Source organism: Rhinopithecus roxellana, chromosome 1 (assembly GCF_007565055.1).
Source record: "Rhinopithecus roxellana isolate Shanxi Qingling chromosome 1, ASM756505v1, whole genome shotgun sequence".
NCBI classification, from domain to species: domain Eukaryota; kingdom Metazoa; phylum Chordata; class Mammalia; order Primates; family Cercopithecidae; genus Rhinopithecus; species Rhinopithecus roxellana.
Genome location: NC_044549.1, coordinates 129,384,459 through 129,411,278, shown reverse-complemented (window position 1 = coordinate 129,411,278; position 26,820 = coordinate 129,384,459). Strand labels below are relative to the sequence as shown.

Genomic DNA, 26,820 nt, shown 5'->3' with positions numbered 1-26,820 from the left:
TGACTGCAGAAGTGAAGAGTAAAGTGAGAAGGATAATACTGCACATTGGCACAGTGCCGGTCTCTGAACTGATTGCAGCTTTTAAAAGCCATATGTTAATCCAAATCCAAACACCAAATTCAAGCAAGCTTTATATATTTGAGTGTGGATAGAAAACAGAGGCATGCCCTCTCTCTGCCTCTCTAAGTTTTTGGTTTCCTTTCCACTGGCAGCCTGCCATTAAGACTAATGGCTCAAAAGCTTGATGACTTTATCAGACTTCTTTGGGTAGTTGTGGTCCTACCTGTTTTTGTTAACTTTCAAAACTACATACTTGATTATATCCTTTTTACTCTGGCTGTGAGAAAGCCTAGAGCCAAGTCTCTGGTTGACTTCTAAAAACTGGGCACACTCTGAGAGCTAATCCCACTTCTATTTAAACTTGTTACATTTTTTTTCTCAAGCCACCTTAAACGATTTTTGGAACAAAAAGACATAAATAAAAGTCACTTTCACAGTGAACTTGGAGTTTGGAAAGCCAGGGCTGATTTAAAAATAAAAGGAATACCAAACAGTAACTTCCCTCTCTATTTCTTCACTTCTCTCCTAAGATGCAGCACTCCAGACTCATCCATATCAGTGTCTATTATTTGGGGATATATAAGACATTTTGAAGAAAATAGCATTTCTCTTTCAGGTTACAACTCACTCACTGAATGACCCAAATAAAGTGTACTAGCCCATATAAATAATTACTATGCGTCAGTAATTGGGTGCTTTGCAATTTAAGTACTTTCATATTAATTATTTCACTCAATCTGCCTGATTACGCTAATTGTCATAATAATCCTGGCAAAACAGACAGGAACCCTCTATTTATTTATTTATTTATTTATTTATTTATTTATTTAGAGATGGAGTTTCACTCTGTTGCCCAGGCTGGAGTGCATCTTGGCTCACTGCAACCTCCGCCTCCTGGGTTCAAGCGATTCTCCTGCCTCCGCCTCCCAAGTAGATGGGATTACAGGCGTGAGCCACCGCACCTGGCTAATTCTTGTATTTTTAGTAAAGATGGGGTTTCACCATGTTAGCCAAGCTGGTCTTGAACTGCTGACCTCAGATGATCCCCCTGCCTCAGCCTCCCAAAGTGCTGGGATTACAGGGGTGAGCCTTTGTAATACAGAGGGCACCTGGCCAGAACCCTCTTTTTATAGAAGAGGCAAATGATGCTCAGAGAGGTTAACATCTTTTCCAAGATCATAAAACCATTTAAAGTGCTACAACTTGAACGTGAGTCTTTGTTTTCAAGTCCTAAGCTTGCTTTATTACATCATGCTACAGTCTTAGGAGGATATAAAAATCAACAACTCCACAAGACATTTTATTCACTCCAACTCTTATAACCAGTTTAGTCTCCTTGAACAGAGAAGAAATTAAACAGAAGGCCAGTGTGCTTTATTTCTTGCTTGACGTGGCAGTGACTCACCCACTTCTTTGTGAGACTACCTATGTGGTCACAAAGAATGGCCACCCTCAGGGCTCTGACTCAGGGGAAGAGGAAGAGCTATGATGAGTGGGTTCTAGGATCCTGCAGAGCTCCACACCTCTGCTTTTGTAGAAATCGATGCATCCATAAGCATTAGCTCACTTACGGGAACAGTCCTGGTTGTGAGGTTATCAGTACCCTCTTTATGAACCTTTAGCCTCTCAGCATGAAAGCTCATCACAGCCCCCAGCTTGATGTTAGTCTGTTAGTAGTCCTGTTGAAAGAAGCCACTGTTTCTGACAGCACAGTCCCCACTGCTGATGTAAGCAATTGTGACCTAAGAGTGGCTGAGACCCACCAGCACGCAGGGGACCCCTCAGAAGGAAGCAAAGGAAGCCCCAGAGGCACGTACCGGGACTGGGTCTGCTTAGTGATGTTCTTTATGGTCAAGCCCTCCTTTCCGATGATGGCACCAACAAACTGGGTGGGGACCAGGATCCGCAGCGGGAAATCAATCTGTCTGGCCTGAGAAGTGCCCCCAGGGGCGTGGCCTTGCTCCCGGGAAGAGTGGTCCCCACGCTGGGCTCGCTGAGGGGGCGAAGGGGAGCTCACCTCTTCATCCGGGATGTAGGAAATCTTGAAGGAGTAGTTCTCAAACTGATGCCCGCTAAGCTTCTCCATGGCTCTGAAATGCAGCAGGACGGGGAGCTTCATCAGAAACCAACATCAAGAAAGACCCTCCTGCAAGACTGGTTCATTCACTCCCCATTTAATAGGCACCTATATAGGTGCCATGCCAGGCACTGAACATACAGTGGTGAGCAAGAGAGACACCATCTCCGCTTCCTCAGGGCTTGCGGTTAACAGTTAAACAAGTAATCACAATGGATCAGCCTGGTCAGGCTTCATATCCAACATTGCAGCGTGGTTTCTCCACCACTCCAAGGCCATTTCCCCCTTATCAAAAACTCTTATAAATATCATTATAAAATTATGACTCATTTCCTCTCATTTTAATCATCATACATATTATTGAAAATTCAGAAATATGTAGGTGCAAATAAAATCCTAATCCACTATCTTTACTGTCTTTCTTAAATATAAACATATTATTGTTTATAAAAATGGGTTAATATTGTACATACTATTTTCTAACCTTTAAAAAATAATTAATATTCTAAACACTTTTTAATGTCACTAAATACCTTTCAGTATAATTTTCTCACACATGACTCAACTGCAGTATCAGTATAATTTTTAATGACTGTCTAACATTCTATTGATTTACCATAGTTTTTGCAACTGATCCTTTATAGTTAGATATCTGTTGTGTCCAACCTTTTACAGTTACATACAGTGTCACCATCAACATTTTTGCAACAACAACTTTGCACAGAGGACAAATTCCTAGCAGAGTTGTTAAGCATTGCCCAGTGGTCCCCTGGAATGGTTTCAACATTTATGATCCCATAGCAGTTTAGGAGAGAGCATTTGTGTCCTTGAATCTTCAAATGCACAGAGTGCTGTTATTTAAAGATATTTATCAATTTGATAGGGGATAAATAATATACCACTATTATATTCTTAAAATGGCATATGAAGTAGAATATCCTTTTCACATATTTTTAGTAGCATTAACCGAATTTTACTAGGTTAATGTTTAGGACTTGTAAATTTATTACGAAGCAGCACATTTTGAATTTAATAAGAGTAATAAAGTAATATCATGTACAGAGGTCCACCCAAGCAGCAGCTAGATAAGGGCTGTGGACTTCAGCTGTGGTATATCTCCACTTACAAATATGTACAAAGTAAAGTTAACACTAAATGAACTATTACCTTTTTTTTTTTTTTGAGACAGAGTTTTGCCCTTGTTGACCAGGCTGGAGTGCAATGGCGCAATCTCAGCTCACTGCAACCTCCACTTCCCAAGTTCAAGCAATTCTCCTGCCTCAGCCTCCCGAGTAGATGGGATTACTGGCATGCGCCACCACACCCGGCAAATTTTGTATTTTTAGTAGAGACGGGGTTTCTCCATGCTGGTCAGGCTGCTCTTGAACTCCTGACCTCAGGTGATCCACTCATTTCAGCCTCCCAAAGGGCTGAGATCACAGACATGAGTCACTATGCCTGGCCTGAATTATTACCTTTTTCAATGCAAAATTAACATTTTGAAAACTAGCAGTATGAAAATGGATTAAATATCTTCGTATGTTGAAAAAGAACACTATAATCCTGGGATGTATAGCCAAGGTTATGCCACATACATAAAGCAAGACCAAATGTGACCATAATTCTAGTTATAATAACCTGACGGGCACCTTAAGGACCTCCTACAAAAAAGGAACTTATTTTTGTTGTTCTTTTAGAGATAGTGGTCTCACTATTTTGCCCAGGCTGGCTGGTCTCAAACTCCTGGTTTCAAGTAATCCTCACCCTCCCAAGTAGCTGGGATTATAAGCACGTGCCACCACATCTGCTGTTGAGAGGCAGGGTCTCGCTCTGTCGCCCAGGCTGGACGGTAGTGGTGCAATCACAGCTTACTGCAGCCTTACCATCCTGGGCTCAAGTGAGCCTCCTGCCTCAGCCTCCCAAGTAGCTGGGACTATAGGTGTAAGCCACTATTCCCAGCTAATTTTTAAAATTGTTTTTGCAGAGACCAGGTCTCCCTATGTTGTCCAGGTTGGTTTCAAACTCTTGGGCTCAAGCAATCCTCCAGCCTTGCCCAAAATGCTGGGATTACAGGCATGAGCCACCAAGCCTGGCCTCATTGTATTTTAAGAGACTTGATCCCATGTCCATTAATAGCTAAGCTCAAAATTAACCATCCCTGAAGTAATGAATGGGCACTGGAAAGAGGATGGGGATCGGAGAAAAGAACTCAAACCAGGTGCTACTGATTAACCACTCTCAGACAATTCTCTCAGCTGCTGCTGTCACCGAGGTGGATTCCCTCTTAATGTTACACACACAAGATTGATGTTTTGGTATAGGCTTGTGTTGGTTCCTCATGGTGCATGGAGGAAGCTCTAGGTAAAAGTGGTCCCAAGTGTTTGGCAAAGCAGAGTCTAGGGGACACAGTGTCACAGATATGGTGCCCTCTATTCCTGATCATGTCAAGACACAGCTCCCATCTTGGTTTTAATGCCAAGGCTCAACATTTTTCAAGTCTCTACGCAGTCCACAAATATCCTGGTGCAAATGTCCTGGAGCTCCACTGACATGTCAAAGATGACAGGAACACCCTGGAACCCTACCAACATGTCAAAAGTGGCTCAGATGCCGTGGAGCTCCATGGATACATCAAAGGTAGCAGATATCTAGCTCACAGATCTGCATCTTTTTAGAAAACATTTAAAAACACAGAACTCAATGGAATTCAAAGATGAAAACAAATAAATTTAAACAGAAAGAAGCCCAAATCTGCTTACATTTTTGCTTCTTCCCTTGTTGCATACGTGACGTTGACAACGGCGGTTTCTGTGTCTGTGTTGACTAGGGAAAAAGCAAAAACTACACTGTCACAGGAAAAAGCACTGTCACCCTCTGGCTTAATGTAAACAGACAAACTTTAGAGAAAAACGCATAAAAACCCTCATCACACTGGCTCCATAGTTATCTGAATGTCTATGTTTATTCATCTGAGTTCATAGTAATTTGTAATCAATTGTACATAACACATTGGTGATCAATCGTATAAACAACTCAGAACCATATTTTCCACATATTTTATAAACACTTTTATACGAGTATTTTGTATCAGTACATTTTCTTTGTATCTTTTAATGTCTATATAAAATTGCAGTGAGTCAAATGTACCATGACTTGCCTAACCACTCCCCAATTGTTGGCAAGTAGGCTGTTCCCACTATTTGCTATTCTAAATAGTGTTGCTAAAAATCACCTTTGTTGCAAACATTACTGGATTGTGTGTTCTTCTGAATTACTTCTTTAGGCTGAAATCACAGAAGAAAAGTAAGGCAGTAAAAGAACACAATGCTTTTTTTTTTTTGAGACAGAGTCCTGCTCTGTCGCCTAGGCTGGAGCGCAGTGGCGCGAACTAGGCTCACTGCAAGCTCCAAGCTCTGCCTCCCGGGTTTACGCCAGTCTCCTGTCTCAGCCTCCCAAGTAACTGGGACTACAGGTGCCTGCCACAATGCCCGACTAATTTTTGTATTTTTAGTAGAGACGGGGTTTCGCCATGTTAGCCAGGATGGTCTCGATCTCCTGACCTCGTGATCCGCCTGCCTCGGCCTCCCAAAGTGCTGGGATTACAGGCGTGAGCCACTGCGCCCAGCCGCCACGATGCTTTTTAATGTGTATTTTCAGACTGGTCTCCTAGAAGTTTGTATCAATTTATTGCATCACTATCAAAGTATGAGTTTTAATTATAATTTGCATTAATTCTTAAATAATTGGATATACATATAAAACAATAAGAAATGTTTTAATTTAAATTATTCATTCATTGACAAGGTTGAACCATCACTATTTTTGTTTCCCTTTGACTGAACTTTTTGACTGTGTGAATTAAATCTAATAAATAAAACCAACAATTCTAATTTCCTTGGCTAAAAGAGAAAAGTATCAACTCTATGATTGGCCAATAAGGGATTACTCTTGTGAACTGTCTTATCATAGACCATAATTTCTTGCTTCTTCTTCTATAGTTAGAAATTAAAAATAAACTCAAATGCCAGAGAAAACTTTCTCAATCCAAGCCAGTAAACTTAAACACCAAAAACATACGTTTCCCAAAACAAACACAGGTGACTAGATCAACTCTTCCCTTTAAAACATTTAAGCTGTTGGGAGTTTGGAGTTAACAACAACATTAAGTTAATAAGAATTCAAGAAAATTATGATAAAGCTGCTGTCCAAAGTAATAATAAAATTCTATACTGTACGATTCTTTACCCTGGACCCATGCTTGAACTTCAAGAATTCGATAAACCCCTCCAAAATGATTCAAACTTGTGGAAATGTGAATTTTTCTGGTTATTTTGTAAGATTTGCAAAGGGACCTGAGACCCCAAAAAGCTTAAGGACTACTGTTAAAAATACTGTTTGTTAAATAACTTTAAAGTAGCTGCAGCCTTTATAGGTTGCAGGGAGCTGTATGTAATGCTCAGAAAGAGCTGCCACTGAGAATGACATGAATAAACCCGAGCCCAGCCCTGGCCTTTGCCTGGAGTGTCCGTAGCACACTTTAATTCACACTTAACCCAGAGAAGTCCTCACAGTGCAAAACAGGGGAGGTGCAGCCCATAACTGTCCTCTCTCAGTGCTAACACAGAGAATGCTACAAAGGTTTCACATTTGCTGCTTTCCAGTGCTACAGATGAGACTGTAGACTCCCGGAAAGGGCTGGGTTTGCACCTCCTGAATAAAGCTATCCATTAGAATTCTCCGATTCTGTGCTCACTTCCTAGTCATATTCTCTGTTCTTCTAAGACGTTAGTCTTCAGGAAATCAGGCAGTTCTTTCATTCTGCGATGAGCTAAGCTCCATTCAAATAATTTATTTCACTGGACATGAAAGTTCTATAAAGTTGCCTAAAACTCTACTGAAAATATTTTCCTGCTGAATCAGGAATCACTCATGTAACAGGACAAAACAACAGCTCAACAGTTCTATCCTGTTGTTGTTAGGCAGCTGGAAACTGGGGGGTCTCTAGGGCACAGCTGCCCTGGGAGCTGTAAACTGCCCCAGGGACCTGGAATATATTTTTCTTGTGTAGCATTGTCCTGAGTTTGTAATATAATCTTAATTAGTAACTTTTACAGGTTCATGTCTGCAAGGCCATATTGCCTACAACATCCAATCACTACAATGTCTTCTTTTCTGCCAGGCATGGTGGCTCATGCCTGTGATCCCAGCACTCTGGGAGGCCAAGGTGGGTGGCTCAGTTGAAGCCAGGAGCTTGACACCAGCCTGGCCAACATGGTAAAACCCCGCCTCTACTAAAAATACAAAAATTAGCCAGTCATGGTGGCACTCACCTATAATCCCAGCTACTAGGGAGGCTGAGGCACAAAAATCGCTTGAACCCGGGAGGCGAAGGTTGCAGGGAGTGGAGATCGTGCTCCTGTGCTCCAGCCTGGGTGACAGAGTGAGACTCCATCTCAAAAAAAAGAGAGTCTTCTTTCCATGTTGAAAGAAATAAGAACTAAGAAATAGAATCCTTGTAATCATGTCTTCTTTCTGAGCTCTTTCCCTTCACCTTTGGGCATGGGCATGGGCAGCATGAAACTGAATAATATCTAAATAATTACTGCTTTTAAACTATTAAACTGGCAGAATAGATCGCATACAAGAAAATGGGTTATTTGCCATTTTTCCTAAGTGAACTTGAACAATCCCTTGTTAAGCTTACGTATGACTGTGCTGTCTACAAACGCCTTACACAGGTTCTCTTTGGGTGCCACAACTATTCGGTGATAGAGGAAGGGTAGAAACTTTTCTCTCAATTTTACACTTGTGCATACTGAGTCAGTGAGGTTCAGTGACTTTTTCAAGGGTTCGCAGTCAGTTAATGACTGAATTTACACATTCTGTTTTCTAGGTCAAGTCAAAATAATCTTGATCACGTATTATTGCCTGTCACGTCGGGAGTTTGGAATCTACTTCTCTGGGACTCTTAAAGAGCTACATAAGATAACAACTTTAGGTACCATTGTTTTCCTTTTAAAAATCACAGTATTTCATGCTTTAGAAGATAAAAAAGAAGCTGGCAGGAAGAAAAGTATCTTCTGAGCATTTTCAGCACCGCTCCTGAAACAGGTGTTCTCAAACTTGAGTATACACAAAAATCACTTCAGGGTTTTGTTTTTTTTTTTTTTTTTGAGACGGAGTCTCACTCTGTCGCCCAGGCTGGAGTGCAGTGGTGTAATCTCGGCTCACTGCAACCTCCACCTCCTGGGCTCAAGCGATTACAAGTAGCTGGGATTGCAGGCGTGCACTACCATACCTGGCTAATTTTGTATTTTTAATAGAGACGGGGTTTTGCCATGTTGGCCAGGCTGGTCTTGAACTCTTGGCCTCATGTGACCTGCCCTCCTGGGCGTCCCAAAGTGCTGGGATTATAGGCATAGCCCACCACGCCTGGCCTCGGGTGCTTTTTTAAATATAGATTCAAGAGCTCTTCCCTGCAAGACTCTTACTTAGTAGGTCTACAGTAAGCCCTAGGAGTCTGCATTTCACAAGCACTTCAAGGGATTATTGGTATAGGAGTCCTATTTGTTGGGTAACACTCAGTCCAAGACATTAGGGATCTGTTTTTCTTATCCAGGAAAAGGAAAGTAGTAACCGTGTAAATCCAATTACTCCTAAGTGAATTAAGCTTACCCTAGCCTGACAGCACTTGAGCACACTGCACAGTATATGAGAAACAGCTTGTAAATAATATTCCTCGAAAAGGCAAACTATATAGACATAGATGGAGACAGGTATCTCTAACACATAGATGTAAATACATATACTCTAGGAAGCTTATTTCAAAGAAATATGAACTTAATATTTCTCCCTGGAGTTGACCTAATCTATAAGAAATAACAGGTAATATCTCTCTCCAAAACCAGGCTAACTTCCTCAGTTATTACCTTGTTCCACATTCTCCACTGTCCCATATTGAGCCAAAAGTCCATCCAACACCTAAAAGAGAAAGCTTCCATGTCAGAATGGGAAGGCAAGATCATATGTACAAAAAACACTACAGTGATATCCCCAAGCAAATGAATTAAAGAAAAATAAAAAGATGGTTATAGGAATAATCTAATTAAATTGATATTTCAGGTCTTCCATAAAAACAGAACTGAACGAACATATGGGACCTTCACTCGCGTATTGGCTCCCAAATAATCTGTTCACTAAGGTTACACAGCAGAATTTCAGAGTCTTAGTAACTGTTAACAATCGCATTCGGCCGGGCGCGGTGGCTCAAGCCTGTAATCCCAGCACTTTGGGAGGCCAAGACGGGCAGATCACGAGGTCAGGAGATCGTGACCATCCTGGCAAACACGGTGAAACCCCGTCTCTACTAAAAAATACAAAAAAAAACTAGCCAGGCGAGGTGGCGGGCGCCTGTAGTCCCAGCTACTCGGGAGGCTGAGGCAGGAGAATGGCATAAACCCGGGAGGCGGAGCTTGCAGTGAGCTGAGATCCGGCCACTGCACTCCAGCCCGGGCGACAGAGCAAGACTCCGTCTCAAAAAAAAAAAACAATCACATTCATCATGATGGTTGAAACACACTACTCTTATAATGAGAAGCAGAATAAAGTACAAGGCTCACTCAACTTTCTTGAAATATTTAACAATTCTTTTACAAGGATCTCTTCATTTTACAAGGTAATAGGATGTGAACGTTTGAAATTTTCCATAATAATCAGGTTTTTTGTTTTGTTTTGTTTGAGATGGAGTCTCCCTCTGTCACCCACACTGGAAAGCAGTGGTGCCATCTCGGCTCACAGTAACCTCCACCTCCTGGGTTCCAGTGCAGCAATTTTCCTGCCTCAGCCTCCTGAGTAGCTGGGACTACAGGTGCCCGTCACCACGCCCGGCTAATTTTTGTATTTTTAGTAGAAACGTGGTTTCACCATGTTGGCCATGCTAGTCTCAAACTCCTGACCTCAGTGATCCTCCTGCCTTGGCCCCCCAAAATACTGGGATTTACAGGCATGAGCCACCATGCCCAGCCAATAATCTTTTTTTCTTTTTTTTTTTAAGTAATAAAAACATTAGATAAAACATTGTTTCCTTTAAGGCACTGTGATTTTCTTTGGGTTGGGGAATAAAATATGGGGCAGTTTGTTTTCAAAGAATGCAATAAGGCCACTCCTCATATTCTTATTTTATTTTAAGGTAGAAAACTTATAAGCATTACAACTCTGAAAACGTATCTTAACTGTTACAGCAACTAATTCAAAACAAACAAAAAATTCTGCTAAAACCAACAAAGACCTTTCTACTTTTGTTGCCTTTTCATCAACTTTTTTTTTCAAATTATAATCTGGAAAGATAAAAATCTTTTTAAAAATCATGAGATACAAGGCAGGTGGATTGCTTGAGCCTAAGAGTTCGAGGCCAGCCTGGACAACATAGCAAAACCTCATCTCCACAAAAAATACAAAAATTAGCCGGGCGTGGTGGCATGCATCCATAGTCCCAGCTACTCGGGAGACTGGGGTGGGAAGATCCCCGGACCCGGCTGCAGTGAGCCATGATTGGGCCACTGCACTCCAGCCTGGGTGACAAAGTGAGACACTGTTTCAAACAAACAAACCAACAAACCATGAGATACAAATCACGAACCAGGTATATATTTTGTTTCTTGGCTTATTTGCTGGTGCTTGGTAGCATGGTACCTGAAAAGACAGAGCCTGAGGGATCAAAGTACACATTCTATGAAAGAAACAAATACGACCCCAAACTCATTACAGATCACATACATGAGGGTACTGAAAAGAAAGAGGCAGGACGCAGAGGCTTTGTGGGAAACTCTGAGGCCCTCTAATTCCTAAATGTAAAATGGAACTAAAGAAGGGAGAAATGTCTCATCAACCCGTTAAAAACTGACACTGGCTTACCTCCCACTGCAGGTGAGGAGGGATGTTTCGAATCTGAATTTTCCTGCTCCTGTAAAGACAAAACCACAGACTGTAACACTTTCTCCAGGACACAAACTATAGCAAATAATAAAAACCAGCTTAAACCTGTCATGTGAGTTTCTTTCTCACTGTGTTCACCATGGCATCAACAAAAAATTCCTAGTGTGAATCAAGAGCACAGTTGTTTGGTTGTTGTATTTTTCGAGACAGAATCTCACTTTGTCGCCCAGGTGGGTTACAGGTGGTGTGGTCTTGGCTCACTGCAACCTCTGCCTCCCGGGTTCAAGCGACTCTCCTGCCTCAGCCTCCCAAATAGCTGGGATTACAGGTGCCCGCCACCACATCTAATTTTTGTGTTTTCTTTTTCCAGACGGAGTCTTGCTCTGTTGTCCAGGCTGGAGTGCAGTGGCATGATCTCGGCTCACTGCAACCTCTGCCTCCCGGGTTCAAGCGATTCTCCTGCCTCAGCCTCCTGAATAGCTGGGATTACAGGTGCCCGCCACCACACCTGATTTTTGTGGGTTATTGTTTTATTTTTTAGACGGAGTCTCACTCTGTCATCCAGGCTGGAGTGCAGTGGTGTGATCTCGGCTCATTGCAACCTCTGTCTCCAGGCTTAAGCGATTCTCCTGCCTCAGTCTCCCAAGTAGCTGGGATTACAGGCATGCACCACCACGCTCAGCTAATTTTGTATTTTTAGTAGAGATGGGGTTTCACCATGTTGGCCAGGCTGGTCTCGAACTCCTGACCTCAAGTGATCTGCCTGCCTTAGCCTCCGCAAGTGCTGGGATTATAGGCCTGAGCCACCGCGCTGGCCTCATGAGCATATTTTAAGGTTTTCAATTACTTTGGGGGGTGGGGGCGTGGGGAAGAAATCCCAAGAAGCTTTGAAAAAAAAAATCAATAATTTTAAATACTTGACTCATCTTTTCAATTTCCTACCAAAGTAGTTAGAATGTAAGTTATCATACAGATTCTATTTATAGAATTATTCCCTTCTTCCTCAAAATATATTGGCCTGCAACTGACCCTACCCCAAAGTGTACCTAGGCTCAAACAGGACAGGTGAGGTCATATATAGTGGACTTCAACAAGATCAAGTTTAGCTGCCCCCTTATCTAACAATGCAAAATGTCATTTAAAAATATTTTTATTTCTGAATAGGTAATACAGTCCTAATTCAAAAGTTAAAACACTATAAAAAGTTATACTGTGACAAGTCTCACCACCCCCTTCTTTCACCAGAAATACTTTTTACACGTTATTTGTGTATCTTTCAGATTCTTTATGCAAATAATAGCAAATGTGAATATATATTCATATTTTCACCCTTTCTTACAGAAATATCTGCATATTCTACACATTCTCTGCATTTTGCTTTTTTCACCTAACAGTCCTATTCTTAAGATCTTTCTCAAGGTGGAGGTAGAAAGCTTCCTCATTCTATTTCATAACTACGTAGGTATCCTGAAGTATATTTAATCCATCCCCTACTAATGGACATTTGGGCCTTTTCATTCAGAGGCTTTCCCCAAGACATCCTGCTGGTCTGAAAGCTTTGAATGACTTAGATTGTTTCTTGTTTTCACTTAAGCATTAAAATTAGACAGAAAAAGAACAGTATAAATTATGTAATTTTTTTTCCCCCTTTGAGAAAATGCTGGATCCTGGAAATAAAGCATTTACATTTTAGAGAGGTTGTTTTAATAGAGGAGCTTGACACTGAAATCCTGTAAATACCATTTTGGGGGGTTGCCAGAAAAGGGATGTGGTGTACCACCTTGTGGGGTCAGAGATACTAAACAGCGGCTATACACAGTTACGTGTTTCTCCAGGGCTTTAATCTGGGCAATAGCCCCAGAGAGAAATGTTGTTGTTGTTGTTTTTGAGACGGAGTCTCGCTCTATCACCCAGGCTGGAGTGCAGTGGCACAATCTCACCTCACTGTAACCTCTGCCTCCCGGGTTAACGCCATTCTCCTGCCTCAGCCTCCTGAGTAGCTGGGACTACAATTGCCCGCCACCAGGCCCGGCTTTTTTTTTTTTTTTTGTATTTTTAATAGAGACAGGGTTTCACCGTGTTAGCCAGGATGGTCTCGATCTCCTGACCTCGTGATCCGCCCGCCTTGGCCTCCCAAAGTGCTGGGATTACAGGCTTGAGCCACCGCGCCCGGGCTCAGAGAGAAATGTTATAATTCAAGCAGAGAGAGAAAAGGAGAGACACACACAGAGAGGTACAGAGATGGAAGAAATAAATGGAGAAATAATGAATTAAATGAGGGGCTCGTTTTCTCAGCTCCTTTTTATGGAATGTCATGCGGGCAACCCCTCTGCTCTAGCTCCCATACACTACTTCAGTCTTGTCTATTTTTTAAAATGTGAATGTATTCATGCTTTACTAGGGTTGCTTTAATGACTATACAGAATCACTAATTGTGCATCAGGATGGAAAAAGAATCAAGAACTAATTTCCACCTCTATGCTGTGACATGGCCTTTGGCATGGCCTTCCCGACATGGCCTTTGGCAATAATTCAGAATAAAACAGCCAGCACCATCCCATACAGTGGCTACATGGAAATTCTCTATGGAAGATGTCACCAAGTCTAACAGTGTATATAGAAAAGGCATCAGAATTTTCAAGAAAATATTTCTAAAGAAAAATATTTTTGTTATTTCCAAATAAAAACATTGAGTCCAACTGCTAACCAACAATTTACTGGTAGATATTCTATTGTTAGAAACTAATGAATGAGCACAAAGAGATGTGAACAAAGACAGCTACTGTAACATTACTTGTAACAAAGATTGCATACAATCTAAATATTCACCGAGAAATGAATACATACATCATAATACAGCCTAATATAGAATATCATGCAGCTCTTAAAAATGAAGTTGACAAGCATGTACTGTCATAGAAAACACTCCAAGGCATGCTGTTACAAGAAAAGAGGTAATTACAGATTAAGTTGATCCTGCTTTTAAAAAGCACAAAACCAAACTACCTGTTATTCAATGTGTACGTGTGTAAATGCACAGAAAAAGGTTGCACCAAGCAGATTTAGTTGGTAAAAGGATACTTTTATTTTAGCTACTAATTTTTTTATTTATATTTTTTTAAATTATTAAATTTTTAATAGAGATGGAGTCTTGCTATGTTGTCTGCTGGTCTTGAACTCCTGGGCTCTAGTGATCCTCTCACTTTGGCCTCCCAAAGTGCTAAGATTAAAGGCATGAGCCACCATGCCTACCCCTTATTTATTTTTTTTAATTGAGAATATATTCACATCTTATCCTAGAGGCTTTAAAAAACGAACAATGAAAACATCTATTAGGGTTGCCTTAATATACAAGATTTATTTTTTTTAAAAGTATACTGGAACCTGCTAAGTAAAAAAAAAAAAAAAAAAGAAGAAGAAAAAAACCCAAAGCCTCATTTTCTCCATAATTACACTAGGTATTCTTGAAATCTAACACAAGTAAAAGTTTCTCATCCTCACTGTCACAGAACTATTAAAGTATGTGGCAAACACTTCATAGTGCAAAAGTAGGAAAACTCTGCCCTATGCTGATTACCCCAAATACTAACTCAATGCATCTAAAACAATGGCATTTCCCTGTAATAATTCAAGTAAAGACATCAGTTCACTAACTGGGAATGTCCTGCTTCGTTAAGCCAGACACTTGGAGGAATAATCTCTAAAAAGCTAGACTGTCGTACTTCTCATCTCAGATCAGGATGGAAAGGAAGAAAAGGAACTGAGAACTAAAAAGAGAAATGGAGATCACTGCGGTAGAACCAACTAACCTGGAGTTCAGTTGGTCAAGATAATCCCCTGAGGGATTATCTTTTGGGGTCATGAGCAATTAGGATATCTGAGATCTGCTGACTCCTGTGGCATCATCTGGACAGCATGCCTTCTCATCAGGATACCCAGAAGGCCTGTCCTCTTCTTCCCCGGGAGGGACTTCGGCATGTCCTTCAAAACGCAGCTCACACATAATCCCTGCTGAGCTTTCCAGAATGTCTCCAGAAAGAACTGTTTCCTCTGCACTTTCCAGCTTTTCTGGCAGCTCACTCTTTGCCATTATTACTTATCTGTTAGTGCTGTGTCTCCTCAAGCCCCTCAGTGATTTCATCAAGGACAGGTTCCTCGTTTACTATTCCACTGTCTAGCACGAGGTCTCATACACAGGGGCTGAGAAGAGCACTTCTGCTGCTGGCTGTGGTCTGTTCATGATGAAGACCCTCCAGACCCCACCCAGGAAAACAAATTGTCTATTTTTTTCTTTGCCAGGTAGTCATCAGGAGAGGGAAGGAGGTGTTTGTTTCCCTCCTTCCTTTAGACAAGAAAGGAAAGTATTTGGCTCAGTCTCAAATGGGAATATGGATCTTTCTCCCTGAAACTGCGCCCTGCTTTAAAAAAGCCAAACACACAGTAACTTAGGAAAGTGATTGGTAAAAGGAAAATAATTCTTTGTCCCTTAAAATAATGATTTCACAGTTCCAATATGTTAAAATGAAACCAAGTTTCTCTAATTACAGATAAAAGGCATTTCTCACCCTCACTGCCACAAAGCCACAGAACTATTACAGCCATCTCCCAGCTGGTCCCTCCGTCTTTGGCCTGCACCTCCTCCTGTCCCATCCACTCCTCACCTGGCTGCCAGTCACTTTCCCACACATGGAGAGGGCTACTCCTGCCTTCCTTGACTCCCTGCTGCTGCCTCCTCCCCATCTCTATCTTTAAACACTCCTGCCACACCAAGTCCTTCCACCTTCAGTTCACAAGTGTACCGGAATGAGCCTTCAACTCCCTCAGTTCACCTTCAAACAGAAGTAAAAAGAGCAGTGGGAACATGTCTTTATTTCACCTTCATTTTAACTGGAAGCAGAAGAAGACCTGAAGTTAAGCAAAGGGTGCTCTTTAATACAAATATACAGGTTCTTTCCCTGTGGCTTTCGGATTCAGGAACTCAGAACTTCCCACTCCCAAATTCAAGTAAACTAAGGGTGTGGGAAAGGGCCACCTACCATGAAACGAGTAATGCAGCCCTGGAGCCATCCTGCTTTGCTGGAGAACTGGCTACCTTTACCGATTCTAGAACTCCGGTCAATTGGTGATTATAGCACACATGTGTGGACTCTCAAACTGTAAAGAACTACAGAATAAAATATATGTAATCCCAGCTCATCTAACTAATTTACAGTTGATGGGTTCCAAGGACTTTCAACATATAAATGCCTCAGCGTACATTTTATAACATGTTATATTTATAATATGTTATCTTTGTGCTGTAGATGCCCAGAGGTAACAGAAGGTTCCAACTGAGTGAATTTCAGATAAGCTAGATGTCCACTGTTACGAATTTCAAGGGCCTGGCAGAAATTATTTAGTCATGGTGGAATTTGTTTCTTAAAGTAAGTAGGCAATCAGCCAGGGAAATAAAATCATATTCAATTATTGAGGAACCTCATGAAACTGAAGAACCATTTCATCTGTATCATTAAACAACAACAACAAAAAAGTTGGGAGGCTGAGGCAGATGGATCACTTGAGGTCAGGAGTTCGAGACCAGCCTGACCAACATGGTGACCCTATCTCTATTAAAAACACAAAAATTAGCCGGGCATGGTGGTGTGCACCTGTTGTCCCAGCTACTCAGGAGGCTGAGGCAGGAGAATCACTCGAACCTGGGAGACGGAGGTTGCAAGTGAGCCAAGATTGAGCCACTGCACTCTAGCCTGGGGGACAAGAGAGAAACTGTCTTAAAAAAAAACAAAACAAAAAAAACCTAAAACACCTGCTTTGGTGTGAGGAGGATAATGCCATAGTTTTCAGGCATATGGTCAACTAGCCACAAGTCTATCAGCTACCTTGAGAACTCTAACCCAAGCCTTGGCTATGCTGTGGGTCTGACTAGAAAACAAATTAATATGAATTGTGGGAACCCAGCTTGTAGGATTCTAGCTTCCATTGGAGAATTAGGCCAACTAAGAACTGGATGATTCCCAGGTAACTTTTGGGCATGAGAGGCAACAGGGCCTTGTGAGAGTGTCCTTTGGGTCTCAATAGGGGATTCTACCCAACTAGGTCCCAGCTGTTTCCATAGCATTTCTGAGCTCCATCAGATGATAAAAGGGATTTCCTTACATGCATTACCTGTAAAGAGAGGCAGGTACGCTAACCAACCCCGAGCCGGGACAGAAACCACCAGTGCTCCCAGCCCTCCTCCCCTTTAGTGCTGCAGTCAGATTCCAGTCTATTACATGCGCTCATTAGTGTGTGTTTCCTATTCCTCATTAGTTTGAAAGTTCCCCTAAAAACTTCTGGTCATTCTGTACAAGGGACATCCTGTGCTAAATTGAACTAGGACCTAGGGCTGCTCAAGGAAGCAAATAAATCACCAGTGATAGCCAAGTCCAATCCTCTACCCAACTGTCTCTTTTTTTTTTTTTTTTTTTTTTGAGACAGGGTCTTGCTCTGTCACCCATGCTGGAGTACAGTGGTGTGATCTCAGCTCACTGCAGCCTTGACCTCCCAGGCTCAAGTGACCCTCCCAACTCAGCTTCCTGAGCAGCTGGGACTATAGGCCCAAGCCACCATGCCCAGCTATTTTTTGTAATTTTTGTAGAGATGGGGTTTCGCCATATTGCCCAGGCTGGTTTTGAATTCCTGGGCTCAAGCAATCAACCCACCTTGGCCTCCCAAAGTGCTGGGATTATGGGCATGAGCCACCACACCCAGTCCAACTGTCTTTTAAAGTTCTCTCTCTCTCTCTCTCTCTCTCAAACTCAGACACCACACAGGATGATCACAGAGACTGATTAAGAGTCAATGAAAACAAAATTGTTTAGTCACTTTCTTTGTTGCAACATGACTAAGAACAATTGCCTCTATGGAATCCAAAATAAAACAAATGTATTAGAAACTAAATGTGTTCAACACAAATAAACTGTTGAAAATGAACAAAATGAACAAAAATCAGTTTGGGTTTTTTTTTTTTTTTGAGAGAAAAAACAAATGATAAATGTAAATCCTTGTGAATATTAGTAGTGTTATGAGTCAAATCATAAAAGGATTAAATCAAATACTGTAGTGACCTGCTGCAAAGGGTTGTTTTTTTTGTTTTTTTCCCCCCAAGACAGTCTTGCTCTGTTGCCCAGGCTGGAGTGCAGTGGTGCGATCTTGGCTCACTGCAACCTCCGTCTCCCGGGTTTAAGCGATTCTCCTGCCTCAGCCTCCTGAGCAGCTGGGACTACAGGTGGGTGCCACCACACCAGACTCATTTTTGTATTTTTAGTAGAGACAGAGTTTCACCATGTTGGCCAGGATGGTCTCGATCTCCTGACCTCGTGATCCGCCCACCTCAGCCTCCCAAAGTGCTGGGATTACAGGCGTAAGCCACCGTGCCCAGCCCTACAAAGGGGTTTGAGCCAGGAGAACTGCAGTTATGAACCCAGTAATTTCCCTTGCTCTATAAACTCATGTTCACAAAACCATAAGCCCCAGAAGAGCTCTCACAACTCATGCTTCCTGGGCATTCAGAGATAGAAACTCATAAAAGTTCATTGCTTGAATGAAACAGGAAAAAAAAAATCACTTAACATGATGTGTCTTGGTCCACTTGGGCTACTATAACAAAACTCCATAGACTGAGGTTATAAACAGAAATGTATTTCTCACAGTTCTGGAGGCTGGGAAGTCCAAGATCAAGGTACCAGCAGATTTGCTGTCTGCTTAGGGCCTGTTCCTCATAGAAGGCACTGTCTAGCTGTGTCTCTGGATGGAGGAATAACTAGATATCTCTCTGGGGTCTATTTTATAGAGGTACTAATCCCCTTCATGAGGGTTCCACCTTATGATCTAATCAACTCTCCAAGGCCCTTAATACCCCCACCTTGGGGGTAAGGATTTCAACATAAGAATTTGCGGGGGGGGGAGGGGGACACAAACTTTTAGACCACAGCAAAAAGCAATAGTCTAAGACTAATTCATTTATCTCTCCACAGCCCTCTCAGAGCCTACTAGCTCACAAAAAGACCTAACACAATTCTAGATTTCTCTTTGGAGGAAACCATCAAAGATTCTTTTTTTTTTTTCATTTATTTATTTATTTTTTTATTATACTTTTAAGTTCTAGGGTACATGTGCATAACGTGCAGGTTTGTTACATATGCATACTTGTGCCATGTTGGTGTGCTGCACCCATCAACTCGTCAGCACCCATCAATTCGTCATTTATATCAGGTATAGCTCCCAATGCAATCCCTCCCCCAGTCCCCACTCCCCATGATAGGCCCCGATGTGTGATGTTCCCATTCCCGAGTCCAAGTGATGTCATTGTTCAGTTCCCACCTATGGGTGAGAACATGCGGTGTTTGCTTTTCTGTTCTTGTGATAGTTTGCTAAGAATGATGGTTTCCAGCTGCATCCATATCCCTACAAAGGACGCGAACTCATCCTTTTTTATGGCTGCATAATATTCCATGGTGTATATGTGCCACATTTTCTTAATCCAGTCTGTCACAGATGGACATTTGGGTTGATTCCAAGTCTTTGCTATTGTGAATAGTGCCGCAATGAACATACGTGTGCATGTGTCTTTATAGCAGCATGATTTATAATCCTTTGGGTATATACCTAGTAGTGGGATGGCTGGGTCATATGGTACATCTAGTTCTAGATCCTTGAGGAATTGCCATACTGTTTTCCATAATGGCTGAACTAGTTTACAATCCCACCAACAGTGTAAAAGTGTTCCTATTTCTCCACATCCTCTCCAGCACCTGTTGTTTCCTGACTTTTTAATGATTGTCATTCTAACTGGTGTGAGATGGTATCTCATTGTGGTTTTGATTTGCATTTCTCTGATGGCGAGTGATGATGAGCATTTTTTCATGTGTCTGTTGGCTGTATGCATGTCTTCTTTTGAGAAATGTCTGTTCATATCCTTTGCCCACTTTTTGATGGGGTTGTTTGTTTTTTTCTTGTAAATTTGTTTGAGTTCTTTGTAGATTCTGGATATTAGCCCTTTGTCAGACGAGTAGATTGCAAAAATGTTCTCCCATTCTGTAGGTTGCCTGTTCACTCTGGTGGTAGTTTCTTTTGCTGTGCAGAAGCTCTTTAGTTTAATTAGATCCCATTTGTCAATTTTGGCTTTTGCTGCCGTTGCTTTTGGTGTTTTAGACATGAAGTCCTTGCCCATGCCTATGTCCTGAATGGTACTACCTATGTTTTCTTCTAGGGTTTTTATGGTATTAGGTCTAACATTTAAGTCTCTAATCCATCTTGAATTAATTTTCGTATAAGGAGTAAGGAAAGGATCCAGTTTCAGCCTTCTACGTATGGCTAGCCAATTTTTCCAGCACCATTTATTAAATAGGGAATCCTTTCCCCATTTCTTGTTTCTCTCAGGTTTGTCAAAGATCAGATGGCTGTAGATGTGTGGTATTATTTCTGAGGACTCTGTTCTGTTCCATTGGTCTATATTTCTGTTTTGGTACCAGTACCATGCCGTTTTGGTTACTGTAGCCTTGTAGTATAGTTTGAAGTCAGGTAGCGTGATGCCTCCAGCTTTGTTCTTTTGACTTAGGATTGTCTTGGCAATGCGGGCTCTTTTTTGGTTCCATATGAACTTTAAAGCCGTTTTTTCCAATTCTGTGAAGAAACTCATTGGTAGCTTGATGGGGATGGCATTGAATCTATAAATAACCTTGGGCAGTATGGCCATTTTCACGATATTTCATGCTTCCTATTCATGAGCATGGTATGTTCTTCCATTTGTTTGTGTCCTCTTTTATTTCACTGAGCAGTGGTTTGTAGTTCTCCTTGAAGAGGTCCTTTACATCCCTTGTAAGTTGGATTCCTAGGTATTTTATTCTCTTTGAAGCAATTGTGAATGGAAGTTCATTCATGATTTGGCTCTCTGTTTGTCTGTTACTGGTGTATAAGAATGCTTGTGATTTTTGCACATTAATTTTGTATCCTGAGACTTTGCTGAAGTTGCTTATCAGCTTAAGATTTTGGGCTGAGACAATGGGGTTTTCTAAATATACAATCATGTCATCTGCAAACAGGGACAATTTGACTTCTTCTTTTCCTAACTGGATACCCTTTATTTCTTTCTCTTGCCTGACTTGCCCTAACCAGAACTTCCAACACTATGTTGAATAGGAGTGGTGAGAGAGGGCATCCCTGTCTTGTGCCAGTTTTCAAAGGGAATTTTTCCAGTTTTTGCCCATTCAGTATGATATTGGCTGTGGGTTTGTCATAAATAGCTCTTATTATTTTGAGGTACGTTCCATCAATACCAAATTTATTGAGCGTTTTTAGCATGAAGGGCTGTTGAATTTTGTCAAAAGACTTTTCTGCATCTATTACCATCAAAGATTCTTAATTGTGTCCTGTTGAAAGGAGCGGAGCCGGCCGTGGTGGCTCACACTTGTAATCCCAGCATTTTGGGAAGCCAAGGTGGGAGGATGGCTTGAGCCCAGAAGTTTGGCACCATCCTGGGCAACACGGCAAGACCTCATCCCTACAAAAAGAGATGGTGGATAATTCCATAATACTATTCATTTTTTAATTAGCCAGGCATAGTAGCACATGCCTGTAGTCCTAGCTACTTGGGAGGCTGAGGTGTGAGGATCACTTGAGCCTGGGAGGTCAAGGCTGCTGAAAGCTGTGACTGTGCCACTGCACTCAAGGCTGGGCAACCGAGTACCGAGTGAGACCATCTCTCTCTAGCAAAAAAAAAAAAAAAAAAAAAGACAAGTGGAAGGAGAAAAGTCAACAAGTCAATGGATCATTAGATGATGTTTAGATGTCTATGAGAAGACTCGTTGGATGGTTACTCTTGGACAAGATGGTGAAGGAATTCCTCTACTGGGTCAGAGGAGAACTTGCATGAAATGACCATTATGTTTCATTCCACCTTCAGGATTCTATAAATCTTTTGGACAGAATTGTAACAGGAAGGTTAAAACCATTTCCCATTAAAAGGAAATTAGCATGCTTGCTTATAGATAGAAACCATTACGCACTGTTCTAGTGAAATAGATTACCAGATTTCTCAGAGATTCCTATGTTTTGTTTTTGTTTTTGTTTTTGTTTTGAGACAAGGTCTCACTCTAGTCACCCAGGCTGGAGTGCAATGGCGTGATCTTGGCTCACTGCAGCGTCGGTGTCCTGGGCTCTAGTGATTCTTCCACCTCAGCCTCCCAAGTAGCTGGGACGACAGGAGCACACCACCACACCTGGCTAATTTTTGTATTTTTATTAGAGACAGGGTTTCTTCATGTTGCCTAGGCTGGTCTCAAACTCCGGGGCTCAAGCGATCCACCTGCCTCAGTCTCCCTAAGTGCTGGGATTACAGGCATAAGCCATTGTGCCCAGTTGCGAGTCAATATTTTAGCTCTTTAAAAAGGACATCACTTAGTCAAACGTGGTGGCATGTGCCTGTAATCCCAGCTACTCAGGAGGCTGAGGCAGGAGAATCGCTTGAACCTGGGAGGTGGAGGCTGCGGTGAGCCAAGATCATGCCACTGCACTACAACTTGGGCAACAAGAGCGAAACTCCGTCTCTGGGGGAAAAAAAAAGGACATCACTATCTAAAATTCTGCTTTTAGAAATTTATAATCAACGTTTAATGAAGGCGCTTTTTTTTTGAGACAGAGTCTCACTCTGTCACCCAGGCTGGAGTGCAGTGACACAATCTCAGTTCACTACAACTTCTGCATCCCGGGTTCAAGCTATTCTCCTGCCCCAGCCTCCTGAGTAGCTGGGACTACAGACGCCCACCACCATGCCCGGCTAATTTTTGTACTCTTAGTAGAGACGGGGTTTCACCATGTTGGCCAGGATGGTCTTGAACTCCTGACCTCGTGATACACCGGCCTTGGCCTCCCAAAGTGCTGGGATTACAGGCATGAGCCACCAAAGGAGCTACTTTACTGGAAGAGTGGTGAATAGCACGACTATGTGAACTGAAGAAAGACTAAAAATCCATATAATTATTCCAAGAAAGATGATAGCTTTTTGGGAGGAGGGGGTCAAAGACCTCATTTGGAAATCAAACAAAAACAAAAACCCTAACACAAAAAAATTGTGATTATCCTTATCAAGGTTTGTGTACAATTCCCTACAATAATACCATCTCTCCCTTCCACCATCCCTTTCTTCAATTCATTCTGTGCAATGCAGAGAAAGAAATGTAGTTTTAGCTCAAGTTTTACTAGAACTTCTCCATGGGCTTCACTGAACACTACCTTTTCCCCATTTCTCAATTTATTTTACTTGATGAAGTCTAATTAAACATTTCTGAGGTAAACCCAAAACATTCTTCACAGCGTGTTTAGCATGAAGGTTTTCCCAAATCACCATTACTACTGACATTCATGGATGCTAAAGCATCTTATTTAAGCCTTACCCATTTGAATTAGGTGTTGTTATTCCCATTTTTCAGAGAAATGCACTGAGGAGCTGATGAGTCCCTTGTCTGAGTCTCATAGTTAGGGGTCACCGTTAGGGAGTGATATTTTTGACTTGTGGTCTCTATACATTTAAAGTTTTGCTCTTCAAATGGCACTGGAATTATTAATTCACCAAAAACAAAATTTACATTTCAGGCATGTATTTTAGTTCAATGAATTTTGGTCAAGATGTCCCCCTCCACTGACAAACGTTAAGAAAACGTGCCTTGGAAATGATGTCCAGCTTTTCCTTCTCAGCATCTATTGCACCACAGAGATGCTGACCGAAAACATCTCCAGGAAGGGTTATTTTGGAAACTTCACTGTGGTAGCTCACTCTTTGCTTCTCAAAAGGATTTACTTAAATATAAATGCTCTTTAGAGAGGTGATAAAGGTATTAACTGTAAACTCCTTCACAGATTAGCTGACTTCTGGTTGATGGTCAGGCTCCCCTGGCGCACAGCGGGGTGCAGTACATACATGGAAGGGCCTGAGGGTGGAACGGTAACACAAGAAACACCTGCTTATCCCTGGCCCCCAACCAGGGCGGTGCCGAGCCTCATCGGACCAGATCAAGTTTGAGAACCTTCCTCAAAGCATGGATTGCTCTACAGGGAAGGGCAGAGTGAATCCCAGACAGCTAGACAAAGTCCTCAGAAGAGCAAGAACATTCATGTGTGCTTCAGTACAAACATGCATTTGGATTCAGGAAGGTGAGACTTTGGGATGTAAGACTGAGTTTTTATTGAGCCAAAAATCTGCATGCCTGCTTTCAGTTTTTCAAGACCTAAACAGAGTAAAAACCACAAGCATTTTCTTCAATGTTTTAATTCTGCCGTGATGAAGGTTTCAGTTAACAAAATCAAATTGAGTTTCTAGAGAAGTGATTAGTCACCCTTACATGGTCCTCAACTCATTATCTGTAATTAAGACTAACTAGGGTAAAAACAAATATTTACACACAATCATTTGAGCTCAGATAAATAACATGTACAAACATGATACAACAAAAGCTATAATCTAAGTATATAAATGTTTGCCTTGTGTGGCACATGGTAAATACAAAACCATCTTTGTAAAGGCCAAGAGGGTCACATGTCCAATCACCAACTGTGCCATCCTTTCAGCATCTTGTCAATTAGTTTCCAAAAAACTGTTCTCTTTAGTTCTCCAAACAGCACTTGAATCTGTCCCTTTCCTTCCTCCCCTACTATCTGTGTCTTTTTTTTTTCTTCCTCTTCAGCCCAAGCAGTGTCTGGAGCACAGCATGTGCGCAGCAATCAGCAAGCTCCCCAGGGGTGTTTGCTGCTGGACGCTGGCTTCTTTCTCCTGGCCCACTCCATCCCACATTCTGTCTTTCGACTGTAAGAGGAACATGTGCTTACTAAAGACCCTGGTCTTCAAACAGCCAATTTCTTTCACTTCCAGTTTATGAGTGATAAAGTGACAGCAGTTTACTTCTGAAAAGAAGAAAGTATTCCCACCAGTTATAACAGATGTTGATCTTATTCATTATAATTATGGTGATGAAGGAAAATTAAATTCATCTGTAATATAGCCCTAAATCCCAAGAGAGCAGGAAAGACAGGAGAGGGTTGGCCAAATCGCTTGCTCCCCCCTCAGAGAGGAACTCCTTCCTCTTGCCATGTAAATCAAACAGCATCTCCCATCTCACACAAGAGAGCACCATCTTACCTAGCTGAGGGTCAGGTGGAATGAACAATCCAAACCACCTCTACCCAAATGTTTTGACTAGAGGTTAATAGACATTTCACCTCATTCTGGAGAATGGGATGGTCTCTAAGATTAAACTAAAAGCTTTTCCAAATTCATTCAATAAATGTTTACTAAGGACTCATTATAGGCTAAGCACTTATGTTAGGTGTCGGGGTATAGTAGTGAACAGAACAAAAATAGGACAATATTGATCTGAGCAATTCTGAGAACTTAATTTCAATAAAGCAATAAAATGTATTTTAGGGTTGGTTACTCAATCCAACTTCTTGCCTTTTCCTAGCTTGTATTTTTAATTTTTTTTTTTTTTTTTTTGCTAAAAGTGAACCAATTATCTTTAAATGCCTATTTCTGCACAGTAGCCTTATAATGTAATAACAGCTAGTAAATGGCATCACAGAGTCACTGTTTCTACACACTGTGGGAAAGTTAAAGCTGGGGTAGGTATTGTGTGCATAACAGCATGGGACACCTCCACTGCCCCAGAAGGGTGTCAGAAAAGCTTTTCCCAACACCCAGAGTCTGCTCCTTGGCATTTAACCTCTTGAAGTTTCCTCTGTTACAGGAAGGGATATGCTGGAGAAAGCAAAAGAAAAAAAGAAAACACCGGCCGGGAGCGGGGGCTCACACCCGTATTCCCAGCACTTTGGGAGGTGGAGGCGGGCGGATCACTTGAGATCAGGAGTTCGAGACCAGCCTGGCCAACATGGTGAAACCCCGTCTCTACTAAAAATACAAAAATTAGCTGGGCGTGGTGGCGGGCGCCTGTAGTCCCGGCTACTTGGGTGGCTGAGGCACAAGAAACCCTTGAAACTGGGAGGCAGATGTTGCAGTGAGCCAAGATCGCACTGCTCCACTCTAGCCTGGGCAATAGAGCGAGACTCAGTCTCAAAATAAAAAAAAAAAAAGAACAAAACAAAACAAAAAACCTCGGGTGATTCTGGTTACTTGCTCCAGAGGGGAGAAGGAAAAGAAATTTTCTTTACTCTACAGGAAAAGTTATTTATCAACAAGGTGAGAGTAGCCAGAAAAATAGCTTCTTACATAATACTAATAAAAAAGTAAAACCACTTCATAGGATACAATGAAAAACAAATCAGTGAACATCATCATAAAATGCTGAAGAATATAATTAGCTCTCAAACCTAATGTCACATGATTCGAATACAATAAAAACTACTTTTTAAAACCTTGAATAGCCAACTTTAAAAACAGATGAACAAACTAGGGAAAGGGAGCATATGAATTATTCTTATTATTAAAAGAACTTATCATCTTATCGAGGATTCATCTGAAGATCCCTTTAAAGCAGTTCTGTAAAGGGTGAAAATTAGAGCAGAGATAACTTTAAATATGCAAATTTGATTTATAACCAATTTGGAGAGACTAGATTTTTGCACAAATAATTTTTCTAGTGGTGCTGATAGAAATCCAAGATTTCTGACCTGTATCCTTCCTGAACTATGCAAATCCTATTCCTATCCCTGCACATCCACAGCTTCTAGGCTAGTGACGTGTACACAGTAGTCTCTCAGTAAAC

The 26,820-nt window shown here is 41.6% G+C and overlaps 1 protein-coding gene across 5 annotated transcripts in view; it reads right to left on the bottom strand.

The window, feature by feature from the left end:
* Positions 1–26,820, bottom strand: part of IGF2BP2 (insulin like growth factor 2 mRNA binding protein 2) — a 194,811-nt gene that overhangs the window by 50,188 nt on the left and 117,803 nt on the right. For all 5 annotated transcript variants that reach the window (XM_030931009.1, XM_030931012.1, XM_030931003.1 and 2 more), the window contains 4 exons: positions 11,051–11,099; positions 9,067–9,118; positions 4,897–4,960; positions 1,878–2,150 (listed from right to left, as the gene is read on the bottom strand). In XM_030931009.1, coding sequence (XP_030786869.1) covers positions 1,878–2,150; positions 4,897–4,960; positions 9,067–9,118; positions 11,051–11,099 — 438 coding nt within the window. The remainder of the gene's footprint in view (positions 1–1,877; positions 2,151–4,896; positions 4,961–9,066; positions 9,119–11,050; positions 11,100–26,820) is intronic.